This window comes from Myiozetetes cayanensis, unplaced genomic scaffold (genome assembly GCF_022539395.1).
Source record: "Myiozetetes cayanensis isolate MyiCay16 unplaced genomic scaffold, myiCay2020 scf18, whole genome shotgun sequence".
Taxonomy (NCBI): Eukaryota; Metazoa; Chordata; class Aves; order Passeriformes; family Tyrannidae; genus Myiozetetes; species Myiozetetes cayanensis.
The window spans coordinates 12,886,511-12,910,597 of NW_026087389.1; the positions used below are offsets into that span (position 1 = coordinate 12,886,511).

Below are 24,087 nucleotides of genomic sequence, written 5' to 3' on the forward strand. Positions count from 1 at the left end.
AATAAAACCACTTCCATAAGTGATGTATATAATATGGTATATACGTTAAACAGTCAGCAGTAAGGAACTTCAAGAAATAGTCACTACTGAAGCTGGTCATGAGTGGCGGGTGATGACATGAAGATTAATAAAGTTTGACTTTATATTTGGCAATTTTTGCGACTTACTTGAACTTCTTTTTCCTGAAGAATAACGCAATTTTTAAGTTTTTGCAGTATGTTGTATATTTCCAGGGCAAGTGACAGAGTTTACTGTACTAAATAGTTGAAGTAAGCAGTTGCTGAGGAAAAAGAAGTTAGACAAAATTAAAAAGCAATTTACTTGGAGAGAGGTCTTTGAAATATTTTATGTGTTAGCTATCAGATGTGTTTTTGCTTTATTTTTCTGGAAAATGATGGTGTTCTTCAGGCTGCCAAGTTTTACTAGTAAATATACTGCCAAAGCTTGGGAAGAATAAGTCAAGGACTCTTAAAATTACATACTGTTGAGTGAAAAGCCAAAGAGAGGGGGTTTGTGTACCAGAGATCCTTATTCTTTCAAATAGAAATAATATATATCTGATGCTGTAAAATGACCCATATTTAATTCCTTTCAGATCATATTTAAAATGCCTTAAATGTAAAAAGAGTAACAAAATGGCAGAAAATTCTCATAGCGTACTGGCATGTTCCATCTAGACTACTTCATTGTTTCATTATTTTGGAGATATGATTACACAATACCATTTTCAGGGAAGAGATAATTTCCAATATTGGCAAATTCATCCTGGCTGCAAATGAAGTAGTATATTTTGCTTCTTTTCGTCCATGAGATGAGGAACTGATTTAACAGCTTTTTGGTTTTATACCATCTGGAGGTTCATATTTGACTTATGAAATGATGTCATATGTGCTTAGTGCAGAGCAGATAGTAAAAGGTCGCCTGCAGTTCAGGCTGAGGTAGTTTTATTTCATATTATGGGGAATGTAAAAGTCTTGGTTCGTGATTACCAGAGGCAGAAAGAAGAATTCAGGGAAGGAGAAAATGACTGACATAACTGATGCTCTCTTAAAATGTCCACACTGCATCCCCATGAATAGAAAATAAATCTGTACACCCAAGACCACACACAGTATAGGTTCCCTATTCACTCTCCCAGATTGGCACTGGCTCTGAGTTCTGCCTCTGAAAACTCCTGTAGAGCACTGCTTTCAGAATGGCTCCTTGCTGTGAATGGTAGTTTGGGGCATGAGGTACCTATTCTATCAAAATATCTGGGCTTCATTGTGTAGGTGGATTTTTGAATTAAAGTGCTCTGCTGCAACAGTCTCAAGATGAGGAGATATAAGAAAATAGATATGTATTTGGCAGATGCATTTCTGCCACCTAGGGCTGTGCTGGACATGCTGAACTCTTTCTGTCCAACGCTTGTACTGTCGTTGTGTGAACGAGGGTTGATGGAGATTGAGATTCTCTGGCTGTTTCCCAGTGCAGTTGAAGCTGCACTTCATTTGTGCTTTAAAGCTTTTATTTGAAGCTACCAAGGCTAGAATTGGATTCTTAAAATGAAAACCAAGGTAGTCTTATATTATGAGCAGTCTCTGGTGGGGACTGGAGTTCTAGGCAGAAGTTATACCCCTTACATCTGAATATATTCAGACCTCAAGTCCACATGCAACTTAGGGAAGAATGCAATTCACCTCAAACATATGAGTGTTCATTAGTTAACTGTTGAAAAGTTACCATGGAGCTGAAAAAAACTGATCTAAAGTGTGAACTATTTACATGAAGGTGTGTGGAGTAATCAATTTATGACGTTACCAAGAAAGCAGTCAGAAAATACTGGGTACCCGGTGCTCTGTGGCTCAGTCAAGGTCGTAACCCTTGAACTAACTTAAAGGTTTTCATGTGGATGACCTGAATGCTAACCTGTGAAAGGGATAATAGAGACTAGGGCTCTGCTGAAGTTCCACATATGTTTCTTTTTGGTGTGAAAGAAAACCACCATATGCTTCTCTTGTCCCTCCAGGGTGAATTTGTGTCTTGGTGTAGGGAGTAGAAATAACGTATTGGTGGTGCTATGGGCTGGGTGGTGGTGAGAGGAAAAGCTTAAAGGTTTAGTTATGTGGTGCTGTTTAATTAACTCCTGTGTGAAGGCAAGACTGGGTTCTGAGAAACTAGAGTGGACAGGGCTCTGCTCGTGCTTCCCACCCAGGCTGTCACTCAGACTGGGAATTCAGAACCATTTACTCATCCTCTTAATTCTCCTTTCTGTGCTCCCAAGTTTGAATGCCTAAAATCCCCATTTCCAAGTTGAATGTGGTGATGTAATGATGGCAGGATGTTGTGTGAAGAGGTTTGTGAAGAAGAGTGAGAATTGTCTGCTCAGGCCTTTGGGTGGGGATTGGATGGGTAGAGAAGAAAAGATTATTGACTCAGCAACCGCCCGGCTCAGCCAGGCAGAGCTGTATCAGCACATGTGCAAGCTCCTGTGTTATCCCAGTCGCTGGGGAACGGTATCAGTGCTTTGTTTATCCATCTAATCACCTTCAACTCCCCTTGACTTGAAGCATTAAAGCTTCTGCCTCGTGGCAGTTGGAAAATGAGACTTGCAGGGCCTGGCTGAGGAGAGCCGCTCTCGGAGCTCCCGCTGCCATGTTATGACGAGATCCTCAGCTGCAGCTTAAAGGCCCGACAGAGATTTTTGTGATTTGACTTCAGGGATTGCTTTCAGACATGAAGCAAATAAGTGATTAAGTATAAAGAAGATGTGGTAATGAGTTTCAGATGAGGTCTTTAATGTTTATTAAAAGAGGTCTGAAAGTTTGCTGCTACTACTGTTTCGTGTTTTCCAATTCAGAAAGTCATCTTTGGATCCCATACTGCCCACTGCTTACAAACTGAGAGATCCTATTACTGTAATATTGTAAAAAATAGTCTTAAAAATAAAATAAATCCAGTAGAGTATAAATCTTTTTTCCAGTGTATAGAAAGGCAATGAGCCATTTTAAGAGCAGGAAAAACATGCATTTTGAGATCTAATAGATCATCTAAATTGGTCCCAAACCAAGCTTTAAAATGGCATTGCAAAGACTTTTGCTTTGAATAAATTTAGCATTACAAAACTCAGAATGTAAATAAATAGAGATCTGCTGATCGTTTTGTACTTTGCTAATATTCTGATTAACTAGGGGGAAAATGGCTTACTAGATAAGACCCTTGAAATAAATAAAACCCTCTCTGACTATTCCAACTGCAGAACTTAAAAATGCAAAGCCAACATTTATGCCCTTTCAGTTACTACCATCTAGCTTTTTATTACTAATTAACCTTATGAATTTCTAGGTAATGAAAACTTTAAACTCTTATTCTTTATTTTCTACCATTTGTGCATTTAAAATTTGGATTACTGAATATAAAATTTCTCACTTGCCTGACTTCCTACAGCTCTCTTGTATATGGAGAATTATTCTAGATTGCCACATCGTATATTTTCAACCCAAACCTTGTCTTCCCAGTGGTGTACCTTGGAGCTAAAATAAACCTGTGAGTCCCCTTAATGTGAACACCTCATGGTTCAGAGCTGCAGAAGAAGCCTCTGTTTGAGGAAACCTGTCTTTGTAATAATGAATGATTGCACTCCCTTTTTCTTAGTTCTCTACTTTGCATGATGTTTAATAGTGCTGACCCAGTTTCATGGGTATACCACATTTTCTTGTATTATTTTATTAACAAATGAGCTTTGAATAATATGAGGCTCACATTGAAAAGAAAAAGTGTCTTTTGGTTTTGAAAAACTTTTATGTAAACCTGTTCTTTATTCCCAAATCCCCCATTATTTTATGCTGAGAGCTGCTCAGCAATTCACTTGCAACTGCTTTCCTGAACCAGAATGTGGAAACAGGTATGATTTAGTGGAATTGCTGAAGGGACCAATACATGGAAGGTGTGATTCTTACAGTACTGATGGTTAAATCCGAACATATTCTGTTTCTTTGATGAATTGTCTGCTATTTTATTGCTGTTAGAATTTCATTACGAGAACAACAACATTGCATGCTTGAGCATTTACACAGCGAGAAATCGGGGGTGCTTACACTTTGTGGGCTTGTTAGATTTCTTTACATTTTTTTTCTTTTTAGTGTTTCTGAAGAGAAAAACCTCCAGTTATGTATATAAAGCATTTTGCTTAGGAAAATCCTTGGAATACCCCTTATTTTGTTTGACAGGGATTTGTGCTTACTACAGAGAAATACAGTCAGATCTGTTTGTTAAGAGACTTGTGCAATACACTTTGGAGAAAAGTATAACAGGTAAAAGAGTCTCTTAGTCTGAGATAATTTTGGAAAATCTACATAAAAAAATAATGCATTTCTTAAGTGAAGGAAAAAAAAATAAAATTAGAACTAAAACTAAAACCTAAATATGTTTGATTTGCTTACTGTAGGTTGATGCCTTGCGGTTACGATTGGAAGAAAAAGAAACCTTTCTGAATAAAAAAACAAAACAACTTCAAGACCTCACAGAAGAGAAAGGAACCCTTGCTGGAGAAATTCGAGATATGAAAGACATGTTGGAAGTAAAAGAAAGAAAAATTAATGTCCTTCAGAAAAAGGTGAGATCACTGATGAAAGGATATGTTGTAAAACTTTTGAGGCACATTTAAAGGGAACACATTTATTTCTTATAAGGTATTACTTTTAATATATTAAAAAATGCAGGAAATCTGTAGTAGTCAAGTAGTTCTCTAATATAAAATGTGTTACTGTTATCCATGGAAGCATTTTTATAGTATTATATCTTACTTATGTTATATCACAAAAATATTAGGTGTTGAAATTGTCACAAAATTGTTGGAGTTAAATGAAAGTCCTAAAAATCCTGATAAAACTTTTTGTTCTTCAACATGAGGGATTCAGTTAGCCTTATGAACACTGATTGTGGGCCTGCTGAAAGATCAGGATACTGCATTTTTTTTTTTTTTTTTAAATGGGAGGTGGGGGATGTTGGGAAGAGGAGAGGATTGGGAAAGGAACCTAAATTAAGTCAGTTTTCTGTTTTTCCTGTGAGCTAAAGACATTAAGAAGGGTGGTTCCCTCCAAAGAGTCAAGTAGTCGTATTTCTAATTTTCCACAAATTTAACTAACTACATTTGCTCTCTTTGGGAAGTTGGGTTCAATCATTATAGTTTCCACCTGGGGGAGCATAGAGGGAATTTCCTGTGAAGGCAGCTCTGCAAGGGTTCTGAATACAGCAGTAGGGCATTTATTTCCATATCCTTTTTCTGACTCTCACAAAAACACTTATGCTACCAGGTATGTTCTTTGTGTCCTGTGTGTCACTCTTTAGCATGTATAGATTCACTTGTGAACATACAGATAAATGGAGAAGGAGTTCCTGTCTTCAAACATATTTTCCTATTACTTCTCCCCTCCTTTTACAGCCACTCAAAGAATGTCTGCTCCTCCTTACTCTGTTATTATGTAGGTAGTTCATGTTACTGTGGTTTTCCTCCAGGATCCATATAGGGTTCACATGGTCTAGCTGTGCTTCTGTCTGCAATTGCTTAAGTGCAGAATTAAAAAAGCCAAGGCCTTATTTTCCAGAAACTGAGAAGGCTGCTTTTTCAGGCCTGGAAAATAAAGCCTATCAAAACTGGAATATAAGTACTCATCCACTTTAGTCTGATTTCTGAATATTTACCTTTTTAGCAATGTTTATGATGTAAAAGATAGCAAACTTCAGGGCTTTTATCCTGTGCTGAATGCTGAATAGTTTTGGACATGGCTTGAACATTTGAAGAACAGAATGCATCTTTTCTCATTGTTTGTGTTCTTAAAAAACCCCCAAGCCCCGAACAAACCAACAAGTTACAATTTCTCTTGTACTTAGATCTTGAGGAAATGGATCAATAGGGGCAATGTGGGGATCAATAGGGGATCAGTGTTCAAAATGTTGTGATGAATAACTGATCACAGAGCTCTCAGCACTATCTGTTATGTCCGTGTGCTCAGAATATGCAGCATAACTTATTTTTTTTCTGGTTTTAATACGTTATGGCTATTTAGTAGGGCATGCAGATGGTCTTGCCTCTTTTGCACTTGCCTCTTTATGGAAATAATCATTCTCAAGCTGCATGCTCTCTCTTCACTAGATCACTGAGTAAAACATGTTATAGCCTCATTAACTGTAGTATACAATGAGAGAAATCCTGCTAACAACTAGGTGCAAAATCAGAGTTAGTAGTGAACTGATTCTTTAATACTGGTAGTAGCAAGTGCTTCCAGTTCTTCCTAAGTTGTATCTAGACATTAGATTCTTCTGACTGTAATAATGTCATGCTTGTCTCTGTTTTCTTCTTTCTATGCAGGGCTAAATTTTACATCCTTGCATTTTTATTTACTTTTGATATGAGGACTTATGAATAACCAGTTATGTTAGTGCCTTAAGTTATTGATGCAAGATAGATGGCTACATCTCTCTCCACGCAGCCTGAAGTACTTCACTCAGCCTAAAATAATATTTGCTTTAATGGTTGTATTGAAGTAATTGAAGAAGGAAGAATTTGTATATAGTGCTTAGAAATATTTCTGTCAGTAATAACCTGAAACTGAGGAGGAAGGAATATGTAGCTTGGAAATGTGCAATTTCTAGTCTTTCTCTGTATATAAATGTTATCTCCTGTGTGAAAAAAATACAAAGGAAACCACACCAAACCCCAGAAAACTCCCTTTTGAAACTGGAGCTGTTCCTTCTTTCTGGATAGCTGTTACACTTGGAGGACAGGACAGGTTCTGTTGAGGACTCCCTAGTGAAGGTGTGGAAGAATCAAAACCAAAACAGCAGTGATGAGTCCCACAGGATGGCACAGGAACACACACAGGGCAGCAAGTTGCAGAAAAAAAGATAAGGAGCATTGTCCTCCCATGCAGTGGTTTTGGTGTAATTTTTGACCAAACTGAAAACTGCTACACTATTCAGTATAATTTGCAGGCTTAAGGGAGGCCCAGCACTGGAACAGCATATGTTTAGAGGATTTGGATCAAGGTAGATTGGCATGGAGTAATAATAAACTTATGTCAATGTCGGAGGTGCAATATTACTTAATATTTCTTTCTTTTAGAATCTTTGGCACCACTTTTCCATTTTAATGCCAGTAAAGTTGGGTATGCTGTTTTAATAGCCTTGTTTAACCTGGCAAGGCTAGTCTTACACCTCATATCTGTCAGTTTAGCATGCAGAGGGGCAGAACTCAGAAATCTTGATGTATTTCGTACCAGAATGTGTAAGTCCTATGAACACGGCAGAGTTGAAGGCTGAAGGGCAAAAGTGCTGAACGTGGTGATGATTCTTTCATGTCCCTTTTTGCTCACAAATTCTCTCTTTTGTATAGTTGCTATAACTGGTGTGTTTTGTCCATTAGGAATCTGTAGATGTGTAAAACCACCAGTTGTATCCTCTGAAGGATGAGTTTTGGTGTTGAAAACAGTAGCTGTTGAGACAAGAACAGTGTAGAGGATGTAGACCTGGCTCATATTAGGACAACAGCTTGTGGAAATTCTTTTACACTGGGTAAAGGGGGCTAATATAATATTCTACTTTGACTTGCAACATAACTTTTTATGTAAAATGTTACAGTTTCCATCTTTAGTAGTTTAAGCTTTGTGATTGATGAAGTGCTACATGACTGAGGGCCCTAACCTACCAGCTAATTAGCATTTGTAGGAAATGTCATAAAGTCTTAGCTCTCATATAATAATTGGAATCTGTGCTTGGAGCAGCTGGACTGTTCACATGAGGTGATATTGTCCAGTTGGTGTTAAAGTAAAACGTGCTGTACAATTCACTGTATGCAATACTGTGAGCTGTCTTCTGAAAAAGAAAAAAATGACCTATGGTCAGATAAGGAGTGTACTGGGTAAACAAAGGAATCCTGCCATTGTGCTGAGAAGTTTGCATCAGTATTATTGCTTGAAGCAGGAATCCTGGCTAAGAACATCACTGAAACTTGAATTCCTGAATCCAGAATGGTCTGGAAAGACCCAAGAGACCATTTTCTTTTGTTTGATCTCAACAAGTAGAAAGTACAAGCACATTACTGATAGAAGATGCCTTTGGATTTTTTTTCATGGTTTAATCAGTTGAAAGCATGTTTTTGTATTTCTAGAAAGGGCTCATGGCATGATGAAGGAAATTTTTATTAACTTGGTCAAATTCTGTCAGAACACTGTAAATAGACTGTTACTTGAGCTGGGGTTTTGCAATCACCAAATCAGAGTTCTGCTGTAGTTCTGGAGTCAGATGGTAAATTCTGAACTAATTGTTCTGTAAAACAGACCAGTGTTCTGACTGTAGATTTAGGGCATTAAAAAAAACATTAGGGAGTCATTCTGACATACCATGGAAGTTTTGATGCTGCAAAACTGCTATGGTGCTTGTTGACTTGTGTATTACTTTAAGAGATGAGTCTTCTAATAACATATGTTCACTCTAAGAGTACAGCATTCACTGTGCTGAGAACGATTAGATTGTACTTTGGCTTCTTGTGCTTGCAGCTTTGCCAAATGATGGTGTGTTATTCAGATAAGGCAGTCTGAATAAATATAGCCAATTGTTCTTCCAGGGTGGTGGTGTTACTGATCCCAGTACATTATCACAGAAATGGATCCTGAAGGATTCTGCACAATAAAATGCAGCTTTGGGACCATTCAACTGGGCATGTGATACACATTGAGACTATCTGATAAGTATAACCCCCCCCTCCTTAAGCCTAACCAGGCCAGCTGTCGGGAAGCTCTCAACTGTCTCAGAGGCACTGAGAACAATGCCATTAAGATTAGAGGCTGTGATCACTTTCACTTTTCTTTTATCTTCTTTAATTTCTCATTGTCTGCAACATGTTACACTACTACGTTTTTGCAGGATATTGAAGATGACTGGAAGTGTGTGATTTAATATACATTTGCGTAGTGAAGCCAACCTGAATGTTCAGCCATAGCTATGAGTTTAGGTAAATCCTTGCATGTTGAAGTCCAGAATAATTATAAGTTTCTCCGGTCTGTGACTGAATTGATTGTCTTTTCCAATACATTTTGTATTTATTGAAAGTAAAAGCCCAGAATTTTGTTGTTCTCCCTCCCATTCTCAATGGCCTGCTTGCTACTGCTGCTGTTTTTCAAGTCTAACCTCTAATAGGAGAACAGCTGGATTACAATCTTCAGCTTACTGGCCTATTTGAAAGGAAGCACTTACCTTTGTAGGAGAAAATCACTGAATTCCTCAAATGGAGTTTCATGAGATTACAAAACTTAAAAACTCTTTTATCTGATGCCAGTTCTGTAGATGTGGTAGTTTTTGAATATCAGGTATATTGTAAATCATGGATCCTCAAGTAAGTGAAGAAATATTGACTGTACCTGGACTTGCTGTTTAAATTATTTGGAGATCTACTTGGAATAATCATGTCTAAGCAGGTCTCCTCTTCATCAACGGCAGCTGATAAATTAATGGAATGGCTGGAGATGTTTGGTGCCAGGTGTTTGGAAAATTTCAGAAGCATCACTGGGTTTCATTTGAAGTAGCTGAGGCTGCAAACATGTCTTAATTTCCAGTAATTATTCCCTCAATATGAAGGGAAGCATCTATTCCTTGGGGTGGCCTTCACTGGTCAGAAAACATTATAAGAAGCAAGACACGTAGTCTTTCATGAAGTGTGGTCAAACTGCAGTTGGTCAAACCACTCTGATTTCTGTACCAGTAATGCACATCTTTGAACAGGGAACAAAGGAACGTGTTAATTTGCATGTTAGAAAATCCTAATTGTAATTTAAAATCCGAAAAGTTAAAAAGATTAATTTGTCTGCCTTTGCCATCTGTGGAAAACTGAACATTTTGGATATCTTTTTAATTCATTTGGGAGCTATAGGGTAAGAGATTGTTAGTGTAAGTGAAAAAATTACTTTTTATTTGAAAGAATAGGCTGAAATAAGAAAGAAGTGCTTTGAAGAGGTGCAGTAATATATTTATGTTTGTACAGCTTAGTGTGATACTATTACTACATATATTATTAACTAATACATTAAACTTCCTAAATGTAGTTATATGTACAGAAAGGAGGCAGTCAGTTGTAAGATACAAAGATTGATGTATAATATATAGATGAGAGATGAAATAAACCCACTTTTATGGAAAATACCAAATACCTATGTGTAGATAACCTGTATTTAGAATTTTAAAGACAAAGCCTTAAGTTCAAAACTCAGGTTATAAGAGCACACAGAAGTGCCATTTGCCAAGTGGGACTGACTTAATGAGGTCCTTACGGAAGGGTTTCCCACTGCTCGGGTGACACCGGTGCTACTGGCAAGGAGGGAAGCTGCCCTTCGGCTCTGAAATGTCAATACTAATTAACAAAATTATCTTTAAGTAAGACATTAAGTTTTATTCGCGTCGAGAAAGCAACCAACTCGCACCCTGGGAATTTTAAGCTGTCTGAAGAGTAATATTTTCTTTTTAATAGGGTTGGAGGAAATTTCTTTTGAAGTGTGAAAGAGCTAAATTATGTGTGGTGTGACTGGGGAAAAAAAAGAAAGTAAAAGTTGTCATAGTTTGGGGGTGCAGTAGACCATAATGGAATTATTTAAGGAAATGGATGATGACTTATGTATCTGAAAAAGAGTGGGGAGAATCAGAATTGTTTAAGAGAAGAAGTATGTTTTTCTTTGAAATACTCTTCCAAGAAATGTCATGGAAGTCTAGCGATTGGAGTTAAAAATTATAAGGGAGAGTTTTATGGGAGTAATTGAGAATAATTTTACACAGAGAGGTATCCTGCTGTCATGAGTTATACTGAATTTTTAGCTGCTGGCTGATAGGGGACTGTATTTGTTTGATCCACTGTTCTTGGACCTGCATCTTTGATTGGCAGTGAGACTCTTTCCCCCTGTCTCAACACGACAGATCCAGCCATTTACTGCTGAATCCTTGACAACTCATTTAAATAACACAAAATCAGATGCTCCAAGAAGTAGCCCATGGCACGAAGTATTGCACAAACCCAGAAGGCCTGTATGTCTTATTTACATGCTAATCTTTTTCCTGAAAGCTCTCTCAAGCTCCACTCTCCAGGTGACTGATTTTGACAAGGAGGAAGGAGGTTGGGTGGCTTTTCACCTTTTGTGACTGACACAGGCATTGACAAGGGGGATTCAGAGGGATAGGATGATCTCAAATCATAGTTTTATGAAATGTTCCTTAGGAAAACAAATTAATCAGCTTGTTAATTATAGGTAGTAAAACCCATCAGAAGACAATTTTAAATCTTGAGTGATTCAGAAGTGGTACATTTAATGTATGATTCCAACTGAGAGATTGATGGTTTTGTCACAGTCTGATGCATGAAATACTTAACAATATAGTGACTGAATAACTTATTAATCTGATAAACCACCCTTACCTTATTCTGAAATAAGACAGTAGATCCCACTGCTCTTGTTCATCTCCTTGCTAGGATAGGCAGTTACACTTGATCAGCAACTTGACCTGGTGTGTATCCAAGTTTGTTATATCTGGAAATAACAAAGAAGCATTTCCCAATAAATATAAAAGGTAGGCTTAGGCATTAGTAGTTGGTTTTTACCAATTTTGTAGTATATTAAATTTCTACTCTTTTCTGGCATAGAATCAAACACCTTAATTTATGCATTACTAGAGCTCCTTGATGTTGGCAGTTGTGCTTTCCTGGTGGTATTCCATTGCTGTCTGTCTGACTGAGCAGTCTGTGACTAGAGACTCTAATACCTTAGTAAATTGGATATTTTATCACTTTTGGAAAAGCATCACCTCTCACCTTTGAGTGGAGCTCTTATTGGCTTTATGAAAGCATGAAGTTCAAAGACTTGAGAGTATGCATGCAGATAAGTTTAATGGTAACAATAAATGAGAGTTGTTATCTTCATACTTCTCCCTTCATATTATTGTTACCAGATGTAACCAGAGCTAGTGGTGCCAATTTGGTCAGATTGCTTTGATAATTTTCTTGTTGCCAAGTAGTATGTATTTCTTGGTGGGAGAATCAGTGGTGGTATGTTTGAATATGAGTAGAATAAATCCAAATTTAGAATGGAATCTGAATCTAATTCACTTCCTTCTAGCACACCTGTCTTTAATTTTTAACGCCTAGCCAGGCACAGTGCTAAGATCAAAGTGAAATAAAGAGATTGGGGTAATGCAGTTCTTGGAAAGTAAAAAGAAAAAATGGCATAACAGTGTGTAATCTTTTATATATGAAAGAAATATTGGACTCATTTGCCATTCACTTAGGAATAAATCTGCAGTAAATTTGCCAAAGGTAATTAGGCCAGCTTAAACCCTTACTTATCAGGGAGAAAAATCAGGCCCACTTATATTTATTGCCTAAGAGATGCCTTATATTTGACAGCAGAAATCTCCATTCATGTCCCCACACAGGCACAGAGTCCTTACGGCTCTGTGCTTAACCCCATGCCAAAGTGAAGTGAAATGCCTTTAACCCCCTGCCATGGGAACTTCTGCTCTCTGTAGTGCTGCTGCTGATCTTGGCTGAGAAGCTGCCAAAGGTCCCCGTGAATCTGTAAAGTGTTCATCTCAATGCAGTGGCCTGTTGATAGACAGGATTGGGTGGGTGTTAAAGCACGTTTTAAATTTGAGTGAAATACCTGCTGTGTCTCATGCCAAAATCTTAATCTATGGTTAAGTCGGATATTTTGTTGTGGCTGTCGTGGGAACCATAAAGAGTTTGATTTGAATGTTTACTTTTTAAAAATAAAAGTCTGTGACTTTTGAGAGTTTCAGATTCTTTGCGTGTTGGGAGGTGGATGTGATAGTAAACAGCTGGAGAAATGTGAAGAACTTCAAAGTATAAAAATAAAATATAGTAATAGAAAACAGGAGTTTGCTTATTTAGTTGCAGAAGAGATCACCCCTGTGAATTGTTCATAGGAGCTCATCTTGTAAGCTGTGTCAGATTTACAAAACATGATTTCTTGCATGACATTTTATGTGGTCAGCAATTCTCACTGTTTGCATACTATAATTGCTGCTAATTTTTATATACTGTCATTTTATGATATTTAATATAATTCATTCTCTACCTTGAAATGTTTGAATTCCAACACCTCCCACGAGTCCTTGTACATCATTCTAACTTTGGGTAGAGGGAGAAGAAGATACATCTCATAGACAGCTGCAGATGGGGTGACAAATGAACCTGTTCATGCCATTCATCCATGGGAATTGCCTCCCCTTGGCAAGGCAGGAGCATTTCTCCTTCTTGGGCATATTGTAATGCTGACAGCAATGTTTAATGCTGACAAACATGTCTTCTTACTGAGACCTGTGCTACAATTCATGCTGTTGGACATATTTTCCAAGTAAGGGCTAAGTCTGTGGGGTTTTTTGGGTGGGTGGGGGGAGGATGGACAGTGCTGCTGTCACTGTGACTTCAGTGTTCTGCTGCAAAACCTGTTTAAAAGCCCCAAACCCACAAAAAGGCACAGGAACAAGAATAAGATTTGCTTGCTTTTGGTTTTAGACAATGCCTGATTAACAGTCATAGACTATCTGATTAACAGTCACAAACTACCTATTAAATGTTGGTACTAATGCTAAAATAAAAATTCCTTGAGTAGAGCAGTAGAAGATAATATCTGTATATGCTTAGTTTTGGAATAAACTATTTGCCTTGTCTGAGAGTTCTGTAGCATTGAACTTGCCATCATTCAATCATTTAAAACATCCAGACTATTAGTAGTATCCATCATCTTTGAATGGGAGACATTGAGAATGGAAGTGTTGACATTGAGAATGGAAGATTATTGTAGTTTCATTGTCAAGCAGTGCTCCAGTTTTTTAAAAGAATTTTACATTTAAGTGCATGTTCTTGAGGAGAAAGCCTGATAAAAATAAGTTTTTTAATAATTCTAATACTTACATTCTGTACTACTTATGGAGATAAGTAGTAAATCTGTGTAATATACTGATATAACCATCATCTTTAAAGGACTTTGGTGTTCTTAACTGCAAACTTCTAACTCACTACTCTCCTGAAGGTTGTATCTACTGTCTGTCAAACAGGGGGCACATGTTTCAGGTAGTGAACATGGAGCAAAAAGAGCATAACACTAGTGGAGAGAAAACTGCATCTGACAGTTGCTGAAAGTTCTCACTGTCCAGCAAAGAAAAATATTATGTATGTGTTCCCACTTCTAGTGCAGTCTGAGTGTGCCAGTGTCACTGGCACTGTGGTAGCAGCTTAACTCCAAATGCATCTTCAGGATTTTCCTGTAATTGCCAAAGGGACAATGAGTGTTCTCCATAGATCCTTTCATCAAAGCTTTTACAATACATAAAGTAAAAATAAAGAAAACCAAATGAATAAGGATGGCTAAATTGGTTAGTAAATCATCAATGCCTAATGAAAAACTTGGTTGGAGATAAAAGTATTTCTGTGTCAGATGTACTTCATAATAATTTCCTTTATTTTTTGCATAGTTGATGATATTAGAGTGAGGCTAAGTTATACATACAAACCTGCTGGGTTTTAGGAGATACATGATAAAGGAAATTTAGTGTTTTTTTTTTTTTTTTTAAATTTTTTAAAAAAGACATTTTTCTTACCAAAAGCCAACTATCTTAAACACAAAACCATATCAGATTACAGATTACTTCCTATTCAGACATTTATGTAAAAGCATTGCTGTCTTACCTTTGCTGCTATGGAAAATCTAAACTGTTCAGCAGATGTTGATTAAAGACATCCAAGTTGCTGCGTTTAACATTTCAGTTTAAGTTTAGTGGTGCTTTGATAGTTTATATGTAGAAAGGCTGTCTGGCCTGCAGTAACTAATGGTGAAACTCAATATGTGCATTGTCTTTCGTGCAGCTATAATGCAAATATTAAATTACATCTCATAGTAACAAGAATCTCAGCTCTCTGATGAACGTTTTGAACACTTCAGCTCTTAATGGGTATAAACTTATGTACATTGACCATATGTTAATTTAGAATGGTTTAGAAAAGACATCTCTAAAGAGAGGGGGCAGGGATATATGTTATCCTTCTGCAAAGCTTTTCTTTCGTGTAAATGCATTCCACTGTCCCTTATATATCAATATAGATGGTTTCTGTGACCAGGGAGCTAAAAGGAAACTTTCCAAAATAAAGGATGTTATTATTTCTGATTAATTGCTGCCCAACCATTGCTGCTATGGGATTTTTCCCCTATTTTTTAGCACTGGTACTTAAGGAAACTCATTTAAAATAATACCATGTGAAACCGTATTCTCCATTACAAGCTTTTGAATGCAATTTCTGAAGGCAGGCTGCTCTTATAGTAGAAATCAACATACCTGTATTGAATTCATATAGCCATCCATTATTTATAGTAGTGAGGAGGCAGGACTGTTATTTTTACTTTCAATGTAACATTTTTTGCTATTACAGATTTTTTTTTTTTTTAGTTTTTTTTTCATTTAAAATTAATTTCAGTTTTTAGGACTTCTCTTCAACCTTAATTTTAAAATAAGGTAGTGTAAAGTTTAATGTTTTTCCTCTGTTGATTTTGATGAAGTATTACATTATTAATTAGAATACTTTATTGGAAACCTGGGAAATAAGAGAATATTGGATATCTCAAAAAATTGTAAGGCTGGGGAAAGAGAGCTGTAATTAAGGATTAAAAATGTTTGAGTAGTTTTAAAGGACCACACTTGCACATTTGTCCCTTCAGGTGTGAAATGTCTGTGATTTACAAGTTCTATATAGTTAATTTATCATTTGGAATTGAGAGCAGTACACTTATCTGAAAGTCTCTAAATAAAGAAAGTATGCTGAGAGTTCTCTATGTTCTGAAGCAATCAAATAAAACTGACATTAACTCCAGTGAATTGTCCATCCATATTTTTGAAATCTTTATACCAAATATATTTAATATTGTCACACAGTTCTGTGTTAAAGGGATGTTGTGAACCTGTTGTTATAAGGAGATATGTAATTACTGTTATAATGTAATTTGTGGCCAGAGTCTTCTGACAAAATTAGTTGTAGCTGCAGGGAGGCATTTCCTGTATCAGAATTGTAAATGGTCAGAGTTACATTGTCCCGTGGAAGAGTGTGATGTTTAAATGTGCATTTATTTTGCTTTTGTCTAGACTCTTATATCTTTTATAGCTTTCCATTGGAATCAAATCTACAGGAGTTGCTTAAATGGGAGATGTATTGAGTTTCACATTCAAACCTTACAAAGCATGTTAAATATCTCCTTAAACTTTTCAGGAAAGGAAATAAAGGTATTCTTTTCTTTCACTCAAGCTGGTGATTTAAAGAGTAACCTTAAGCAATCAATAGAATTATAGAGTGGTGTTGGTAAAAACAAAACAGATATTTTGAAAGTGTTGCAGCGCATATGTACGTAAATTAAAAATGTATGAAAAATAGACAAGAAAAACTGGGAGACTGCAAAATTATGATAGAGTTTAAATTTGCTGGATTGTCTAAATAGAAGTCTATGGTATTGAAGTGGAGTGTTGACTTTCTAGACTTGCAATATTTTATTATAAACCATAGTTCTGGATTGAATAGGAAACAAAGTGAAAAAATACTCTAGGCAATAAAACAATTATTTACATTGTTTGGAGTTGATTTAAGAGTTGTCAGAAAGGATAAATGAGCTATAGTTGAGGGGTACTTATTTGGAGTGAAAAGGCAGACTTTTATCTCAGATATAACCTTCTTCAATGTTTTCATTTAGAAAATATTCTTCAGTGTTTCAATTAGGGAAAACAAACCCCAAACCCTAAGCACCTTCAAGTGCAGATGGGAAAAAGAGTGATGACTAGCCCAAAGAAGAAATTTGGAGTGTTAATGCCAAGAGGCTGAAGGGAGTGATTAATACAGTTTACAGAGTATTTGAAATGGGATGTGGTAGTGAAAATTGCCAATATTCTGTCCTCAGAAATAATGGGTAGTGGAACAATAGATGATAACTGCTCTCTAAATGACTTCTGTGTCATCCCACCCGAAAAGTCATGGTTGAGTTCAGACATCTCATGGTCAGAAGAATGATGTAAATGTAAAAGTGTTAAACAAAAATAATAGTTAGAAAGAAACCTGTGGGGTTCAGGTATCTGTCTAAAACTAATGGAGCTTAGTTTTTTATTTTAACATTCTGAAGGTATAAATACCCCAAATGAGGATAAATTATTTTGGACAGTGTAAAACTTAGAAAATGAGTAGCATGAAATCAGACTGACAAGGTCATCTGTTAAATGACTGGGTAGCCTTCAAATGGGAAAGGAAATTCAATTACCTTAGGTTTTTCACTGGGTGTAACATAGGCAGTCCTGGAAAGGATCTTAGAGTATTATAGTATGTTCCCCTGCCCACAAGCAGGATTTGAAGGAGATTCTTAGAGTGAATAAAAACATGACTTTTTCTCTAGGGATTAAGTCAGACTTCCAGCCTCTCCACATCACAACCTTCTCAACCTTTTCACTTTGAAATGAAGTCCAGTTGGAAGGTTTCTGCCTGGTATTCAGAACTTGAAGTTATGGCTCTTTTCACTTAAGAAGAAATATTTTTTTCTGAATGTCTGTTTGCCTATCTTACTATTTTTCCAAAGTATGTAAAATTACCACATTTCTCTTTAATAACCACATTGATTTTAATAAGATATTATACAGGGAAATATTTTTTATTAAAAATAAGGTAACATACTTTTTAGTACCTTTCTTGTGATACTTTGGATGTCCAAACCTAAATCTGCCTTTGGAACAGACTGGTCATCTATATTACAGCTTATGTTGTTTTTCCATTTCTATATATATTTCCTTCATGGGTCTGTGTATTTTTAAGCAATGTGCACAACATGCACCTCTTGTGCTACTTCTATTCCTCTTGTCCAGCAAGAGAAATCCCTATTTGATTTCAATTGATTTGATTGAAATCCCTATTGATTTCAACATGTTCCTTGTTATGGAAGACTTCCTATTCTACTGCCTAACTGACTCCTACTCTCTTTCTGCAGCCTCCTGAGGTGCCTGTTCTTACCCTATTTCCTTTGTAGCTTCCCTTTTCAGTATTCCCTGTTGCCCAACACTTGTCTCTATAACTTGTCTGCTGCCTCTCTCTTCCCACCATCTGTTAACTTTTTTATGAGATGTACTGTAACTTTTCAGTCTGGGCAGAGGCCCTCAAGTCTTCCCAATTGATACAGATATAATAGGAGTGATAAGGTACAAACTACAGGGTAAATCACTGTTCAAATTCAATGATATGTATTAAAAGTATAAGAATGCCAAAGCAGCTTTTTTCTACGTATGAGTTTACATGACAGTATATTAGTATGTGCTTCTCTGACTTGCATAGGACAAAGTGTAACAATTTTCCATGCAGAGTCTTGAAAAATTCTTGTGTAAGCTCACATAACCTATTTTATATGCATCTACTCCAAATAGTACAAAACTGTAAAAAAAAAAAAAAATCACTAGATGTTTTCAAATTCCTGAGAAGTAGGACTGAGCAGAAAGGTATGATTCTTCATGGCTGACTTTGAGAAGTGCTTCAGGTCATGATTTCAGGTGTTCTCAGTGTGCAGTTGGGCCAGACTTGAAAAAAAGTTCCATAAGCAGCCATTACCCTGTAACTCTTAAAGTATTGTGAGATGTAGGAATTCAAACCCAACCAACCCAGCTTGAAAATCTGGCCCTTATACATACAGACAGCTGTTCTAAGAAGAATTAGCTTGTTAAGAATGAACATCTTACCTCTTTATGTCATTATGGGAATTATGTGTTAGTCTATTTTGTATTTCTGTATTTACTGTCTGGAAAATACTTATTGCATTTTGAATTACATCACAATAAGTACATATAATGAGAGCAAAAACTTTTCAGTGGACGTCTCACAAGACTGTGAGTCCTGCTTAGAGGAGTCCAAGAGTCAAGCTGTTTTGTTCAGAGAATTTATTGGCCCCTGAGGAGAAGGAGACAGAGACTGAGTATTTCCAGATACACAAGTGGATATTATCAGCCCAGGCTTCTTTTGGCTGGCTTCCTGGGGAAGGTTAATTTTAGCATTAAGTTCCAGCTCTTTCTCAGCTGGAGTCTGGCAACAGAAGCCAAACTTTCAGTCCAGGAGCTCCCTTCTGTGTGACAGCCTTCTCCTCTCTTGGCTCAGTTTGCCCACTGACCTGCTTTTATAGCCCTGTAAAAGTATCAGCTGACTTGAGGGCAGATCTCTTCCCTAAGCAGCCCTGGGGGAGTTTTCTTCTCCTCTCTGTGTGAAAACTCAGTGCTCACATCTTCTCCCTTAATGCTTGTTGATTCCTCTGAATCCTTCCCCTACCTGTACCTTTGAATCCTGTATTGTGGAAGGAATCTAGAATCTCACAGTAAGTAAAAATGGATGAAATATTTCCTTCAGTGACTGCACAATAAAACAAACATACATGCTTGTTTTGGAAGAAGAAGAAGAAAATATACTTGCCACTTTTGATCTCCATTTTTAGTTGCATTTGCCTCTATTTATTGATGCAATAGGATGCTCCCAGTTTCTACAGGTACATTAGTATAGTAGGCTGATGTTTCCAGTTATGGAATACAGACAATTTTTTTCAAGTCACAGATATAACAGCACTTTATTTCAGGTACTGACTAGAGAATATGACTGTGTATTTCCAGTAAATGATGCACTTTTCCCCCTAGTGATCAAGGGGGAAAGATCATAGGTTCTTTTCCTTTTTATGTATTTTTTCCTCTCTCCAAAATTCTAGGGGAAATGTAGTTTCTCTTTTCTTAAGGTAAACTTTACAGTCTTATTGGATTTTTAAATATACTTTAATAACACTTTGTGCTCCTGTACTGTTTTTCCTGAGATTTTGCTAATCCTTAGTTGATACTCCCTACTTTTAACAAACTGAATCATATGGAGCACACGATGACATGGGAAATACTTGCACATCATGTGCATAGATGTCTTGATTCTACCATGGACTTATTTGCTTTCCTCAGCCCACTTCAGGAAAGTTTAATTACTGTGTAACATCTGTTCAGAAGCTTGATGTGAACGTAAATATCATGTCTTCATTAATCATATCCTTTTTTGTATTCGCAGCTTTACGACTCTACTGTGGTGAACGTGTTGAATAGACTATGAAATGGGTGGATAGACAGAGTGAACATAAGGGACTAAACTGTTTAGTAGCAAGAAGGTCTTGTGATGAAAAATTGAGATAAATTGACTTAATTGAGAAGAAGTTGGTATCACAAATCCTTCAGTTTTATTTGTGAAATAATGTAGTATTTTACATTACAGTCTTTTACATGAATGTATTTTACATTACATTGTCTGTGAAGACACCAGTTAGAATTTGAAGCCTTATTTTGCTTAAACACTGTGTAAACTAACATCCTCCAGGCCCAAGAGCACTTGCTACTTGTTAGACAAGTTGTATGTGAAGATTAGCAACTTTAAACAAAGGAAAAGGGAAGATGATGCTGCTGCATTGGATAAAATAGACACCACCAAGTGGTTAATAATGTAAATGAATATATAGAATATAGGTATAAAAATAAAGATCAACCATAAAGTAACTTTTCAAACCCCAGTATTAATCCAATGATCTGTGTGATTCTAACAGAAAAAACCAAACAAATTTAAAGAAGCAGAAAATGTTCTGTATTGAAGCGCTGTAACTTTGGAAGGAAACAGTGTAAGTGTACATCAGAAGAAATACTCTGATTAAGTTTTTTTTTGTTTGTTTGTTTTCCAGTTTCTTATTCTGGTCTTATGTATTTTTCTGTTTTTTAATCTTGCTAAGTAGAGCAAGAATCTGAATGATTGTTTCCTCCTTGGATTAGGTGCATTGGGAAGGTAGCAATGGGGGGATTACTGGCTCATGCCACTGCTCTATTGCTCTTGTCATCAGGTTCATGTGAGGGCTGATGTCTGAAGCAGCATTTGCTTGATTAGCTCCTTTGTGACAGTCACTGTGCAGCTGCATTTTGGTACTTTGAAGTGTTAGTCCTGAAGGGAGTTTGATCTGATCAGACAGATCAGGTTTTTTGTGTGAAAACCTTACAGACCTGTTGAGCTGGAGAATGGTTTCTCCTTATCCATGGTTGGAAATGTTGTTTTACGTAACCTAAAGAACTGTGTAATTTTCATGTGCAGCTTTAAAGGTACCTTTACTGTCTCTGGTTTAGTAATGCACTGTCACGTTGGCAGTGCAGGGTTGAGCTGGCCATATGCCTTGAGCCATCTAAAATCTCTGGTGTTTAAGTCTTGTGGGGCAAAATAATAGGACAATACAGAGCTAAAAGATACTACTGACCCGTGAGATGTGTTGTAATCTGAAGTACGTATAACACTGCTGCATTACTTCAGTTTGGAAAAAGTAAATTTGCAAGGTAGTAACAGGAAGGCACTCAGGAAATATTTTAAATTGAGAACATATTGTGAAATAGGCAACTATAGGTAAGAAGTGTTATTCTATTTAGACACAGTCAAGCATTTTAGTGGATATTGGAACTTGGATAATGGAATCCAAGAGTATTTTATCATGTCATTATAAGATTAAAAACTTTTTGCATGTTACATTAGCAAAAGCTAAAGAAGATCAGTACGTACCTTATACTTTAATAAACATGTTTAATTGCTAGCAACAACCCTCCTTTTTCTAATTTTATATTGTAGTATAATTTTTAACATATCATTAATTTTTAGAATCTTAAATATGTGGGGTTTGACTTTCGAAAAAAAAATATTCCTAATTTCTACTTGTCTGTCTACCTACTTAAAAGGAGGAAAACCAAAGTGTGAGTTAAGGGGATGGGATGAGGAACCATTCTGGGGGCAGCCTCTTTCAAAACAAAAGATAATTCTGCAATGCCAAACCATAGAAGTAGAAATTGTTCTTCAATGGACTTATTTTGTTAGTTCAAACCCTGCTTATACTGAAAAATGTACTTAGGTCATATTGTGATTCTGAGTGTAAAGCTTCCTCCTCCCACCCCATAGGCTGAAACTTCACATAGCTCCTATAAAACCTGTTAATTTTAAAATACTTTGACTGACTTGCTATTTATTAACTGTACATCATTTGGTAAAAAATCCTGGCTAAAGGATCTAAAAAATCTACAGTGCTTTCCAAAAACTTTACTTCTATGTTGAGCTTTCAGGTAATAATAGTTTTCCAGACATGGTTGGGAAAAATGGTTTCATTTTTTTCTGTGAGTCCTTCATTACAAACTATGCACACCCCTCACACACGTAACTGAGCAGAGATGCTGGGATGTCTGTAGACACATCTATTTTCCTGAGTCAGCACCAAAGCTCATTTCATCTTCTGGGATATCCTGAGATATTTCTGAAAAGGACCACGTGAGCCAGAACATTTACCACGAGGCTTACTAATAAAAATAAATTGTGTGTAAGTAGCCATTTAGAGTTTTTACATTTGAACTATACCTAACTGTTTTTTTGCTGGTTTGATTAATAGTTACGTTACTTTTGTCTTTTCTTATCTATGTCTGTTAGGGAGCAGCTGAAGTCTGAGAATGAATACTAAGTTTTAAAGTAGTCATAGATAACGGTGGATGAATACTGTGGTTTATTAAAACTCTTTTTCTGGCAATGCCATTGTTGTTTAAAGTAGAATGTAACAGTATTTGGGAAATTGGTCAATAGAATTCTTTTTCTTAAAATACTAAGATCTTTTTTAGGAAGTAATGAAAATGATGCTTACAAAGGTTCTGTTTTCTCCCCTGGATTTTAATTTTAAATCTAAGTTAAACTAATCTTATTGATCGACTTCACTGGAGCAGACATGGCCTGTGTTTTAATATGACACAGAACTCAAAGAATTCTGCCTAGAGAAATTTAGAGTAGAAAAAAAATGAATTTTAGGATTAGAAACCAGTGTTACAAAATACTTGTATGAGTTATTTAAAACTCAGATACAGAGCAGAGAGGAAAATACTTTCAGCTAAGTTTAAGTATATGGCTTTATGTTTTCGCTAGCTAGGCCTAAGAAGTCTTGGCTAAGTTCTCTCTTATGGGGTCTTAGACTCTCTCATACTTTAATGCATATCTCTGAAGGCAAATTGTTGTAGTGTGGAACGTTTTCTGTGATTATGTAATTTTCCTGCAAGTACAGTACATTAATTTTGATAATGAAAGGAATTTTCCTTTGAGAACTTGGGTTACTGTGAATTTTAAAGCCTGTCTGCGGGTGAGATTTATTTTAATCCCTTGAGCATTTAATAAGCATTCCTGAGACTGTCGCCAAAAGGTGACAAGATTAGCACTTGAAGTTTATTGACAGGATGTCTCATAGGAAAGACATTTATCTGTAAGGGTATTGTTTTAAAAGGAAGAATAAAGTCTGGCTTAAGCTCTGGGAATACACACACTTTCTGAAATGCAGAGAGAACAGAGCAGTTTCTTTTCATCATGGCACAGGGACACAGGAGTTTGCAGAGGTAAGAAGTCCATGTTGCCAAAACTTCACAGTAACTGCTTTCCTATCTGAAGAAAAAATGTAAGTGCTTGAGGATTAAGAAAGTCTTAACAGTCCCTGTCATAAGCTGCATTCAGGCATGCTCAAAAGTCATTACTCAAAACCAGAATTGTATCCTTACACATATGCTTGTACCCAAATATATATCTGTTGGAGAATGACAGAGGTTACCAGAGGGTTTGTTGTTCTTTCTGGGTTTAAAAAACCCAGGAAGAACTAAATCATATCTTGTATTCCAAGATTTTAGCATGTGAGACTGCTCAATCTCTTTGTCTCCTGTGATCTCTTGGAGAGAACTCTGTGATTAACTGGTCATAAAGTCTTGTCTGCATTAGCAGGGCTTTGCTGCTCCTGTGCCCATCCCAACAAACAAATACTCTGTGGTACTAAGTCTACTTTCACATACCCCAGTGTGGTCCTGTTCCCTTCAAAGTATTTCCTTCAGGTTTATATACCACAAATAGAAGAATAATCAGATCCTTTCCTCTTACTTTATCTATGGACTATGCACTGAACGACTTATTTTAAAGCAGTTGTGATTCAATGGGGATGT

At 36.5% G+C, this 24,087-nt stretch overlaps 1 protein-coding gene across 9 annotated transcripts in view; it reads left to right on the forward strand.

The window, feature by feature from the left end:
• ERC2 (ELKS/RAB6-interacting/CAST family member 2) overlaps positions 1-24,087 on the forward strand; it is a 413,891-nt gene that overhangs the window by 125,764 nt on the left and 264,040 nt on the right. For all 9 annotated transcript variants that reach the window (XR_007628669.1, XR_007628670.1, XR_007628674.1 and 6 more), the window contains exon 7: positions 4,427-4,594. Coding sequence is in view for 1 of the 9 variants with exons in the window: in XM_050312867.1 (XP_050168824.1) it covers positions 4,427-4,594 (168 nt within the window). In the remaining 8 variants the exon portion in view is untranslated. The remainder of the gene's footprint in view (positions 1-4,426; positions 4,595-24,087) is intronic.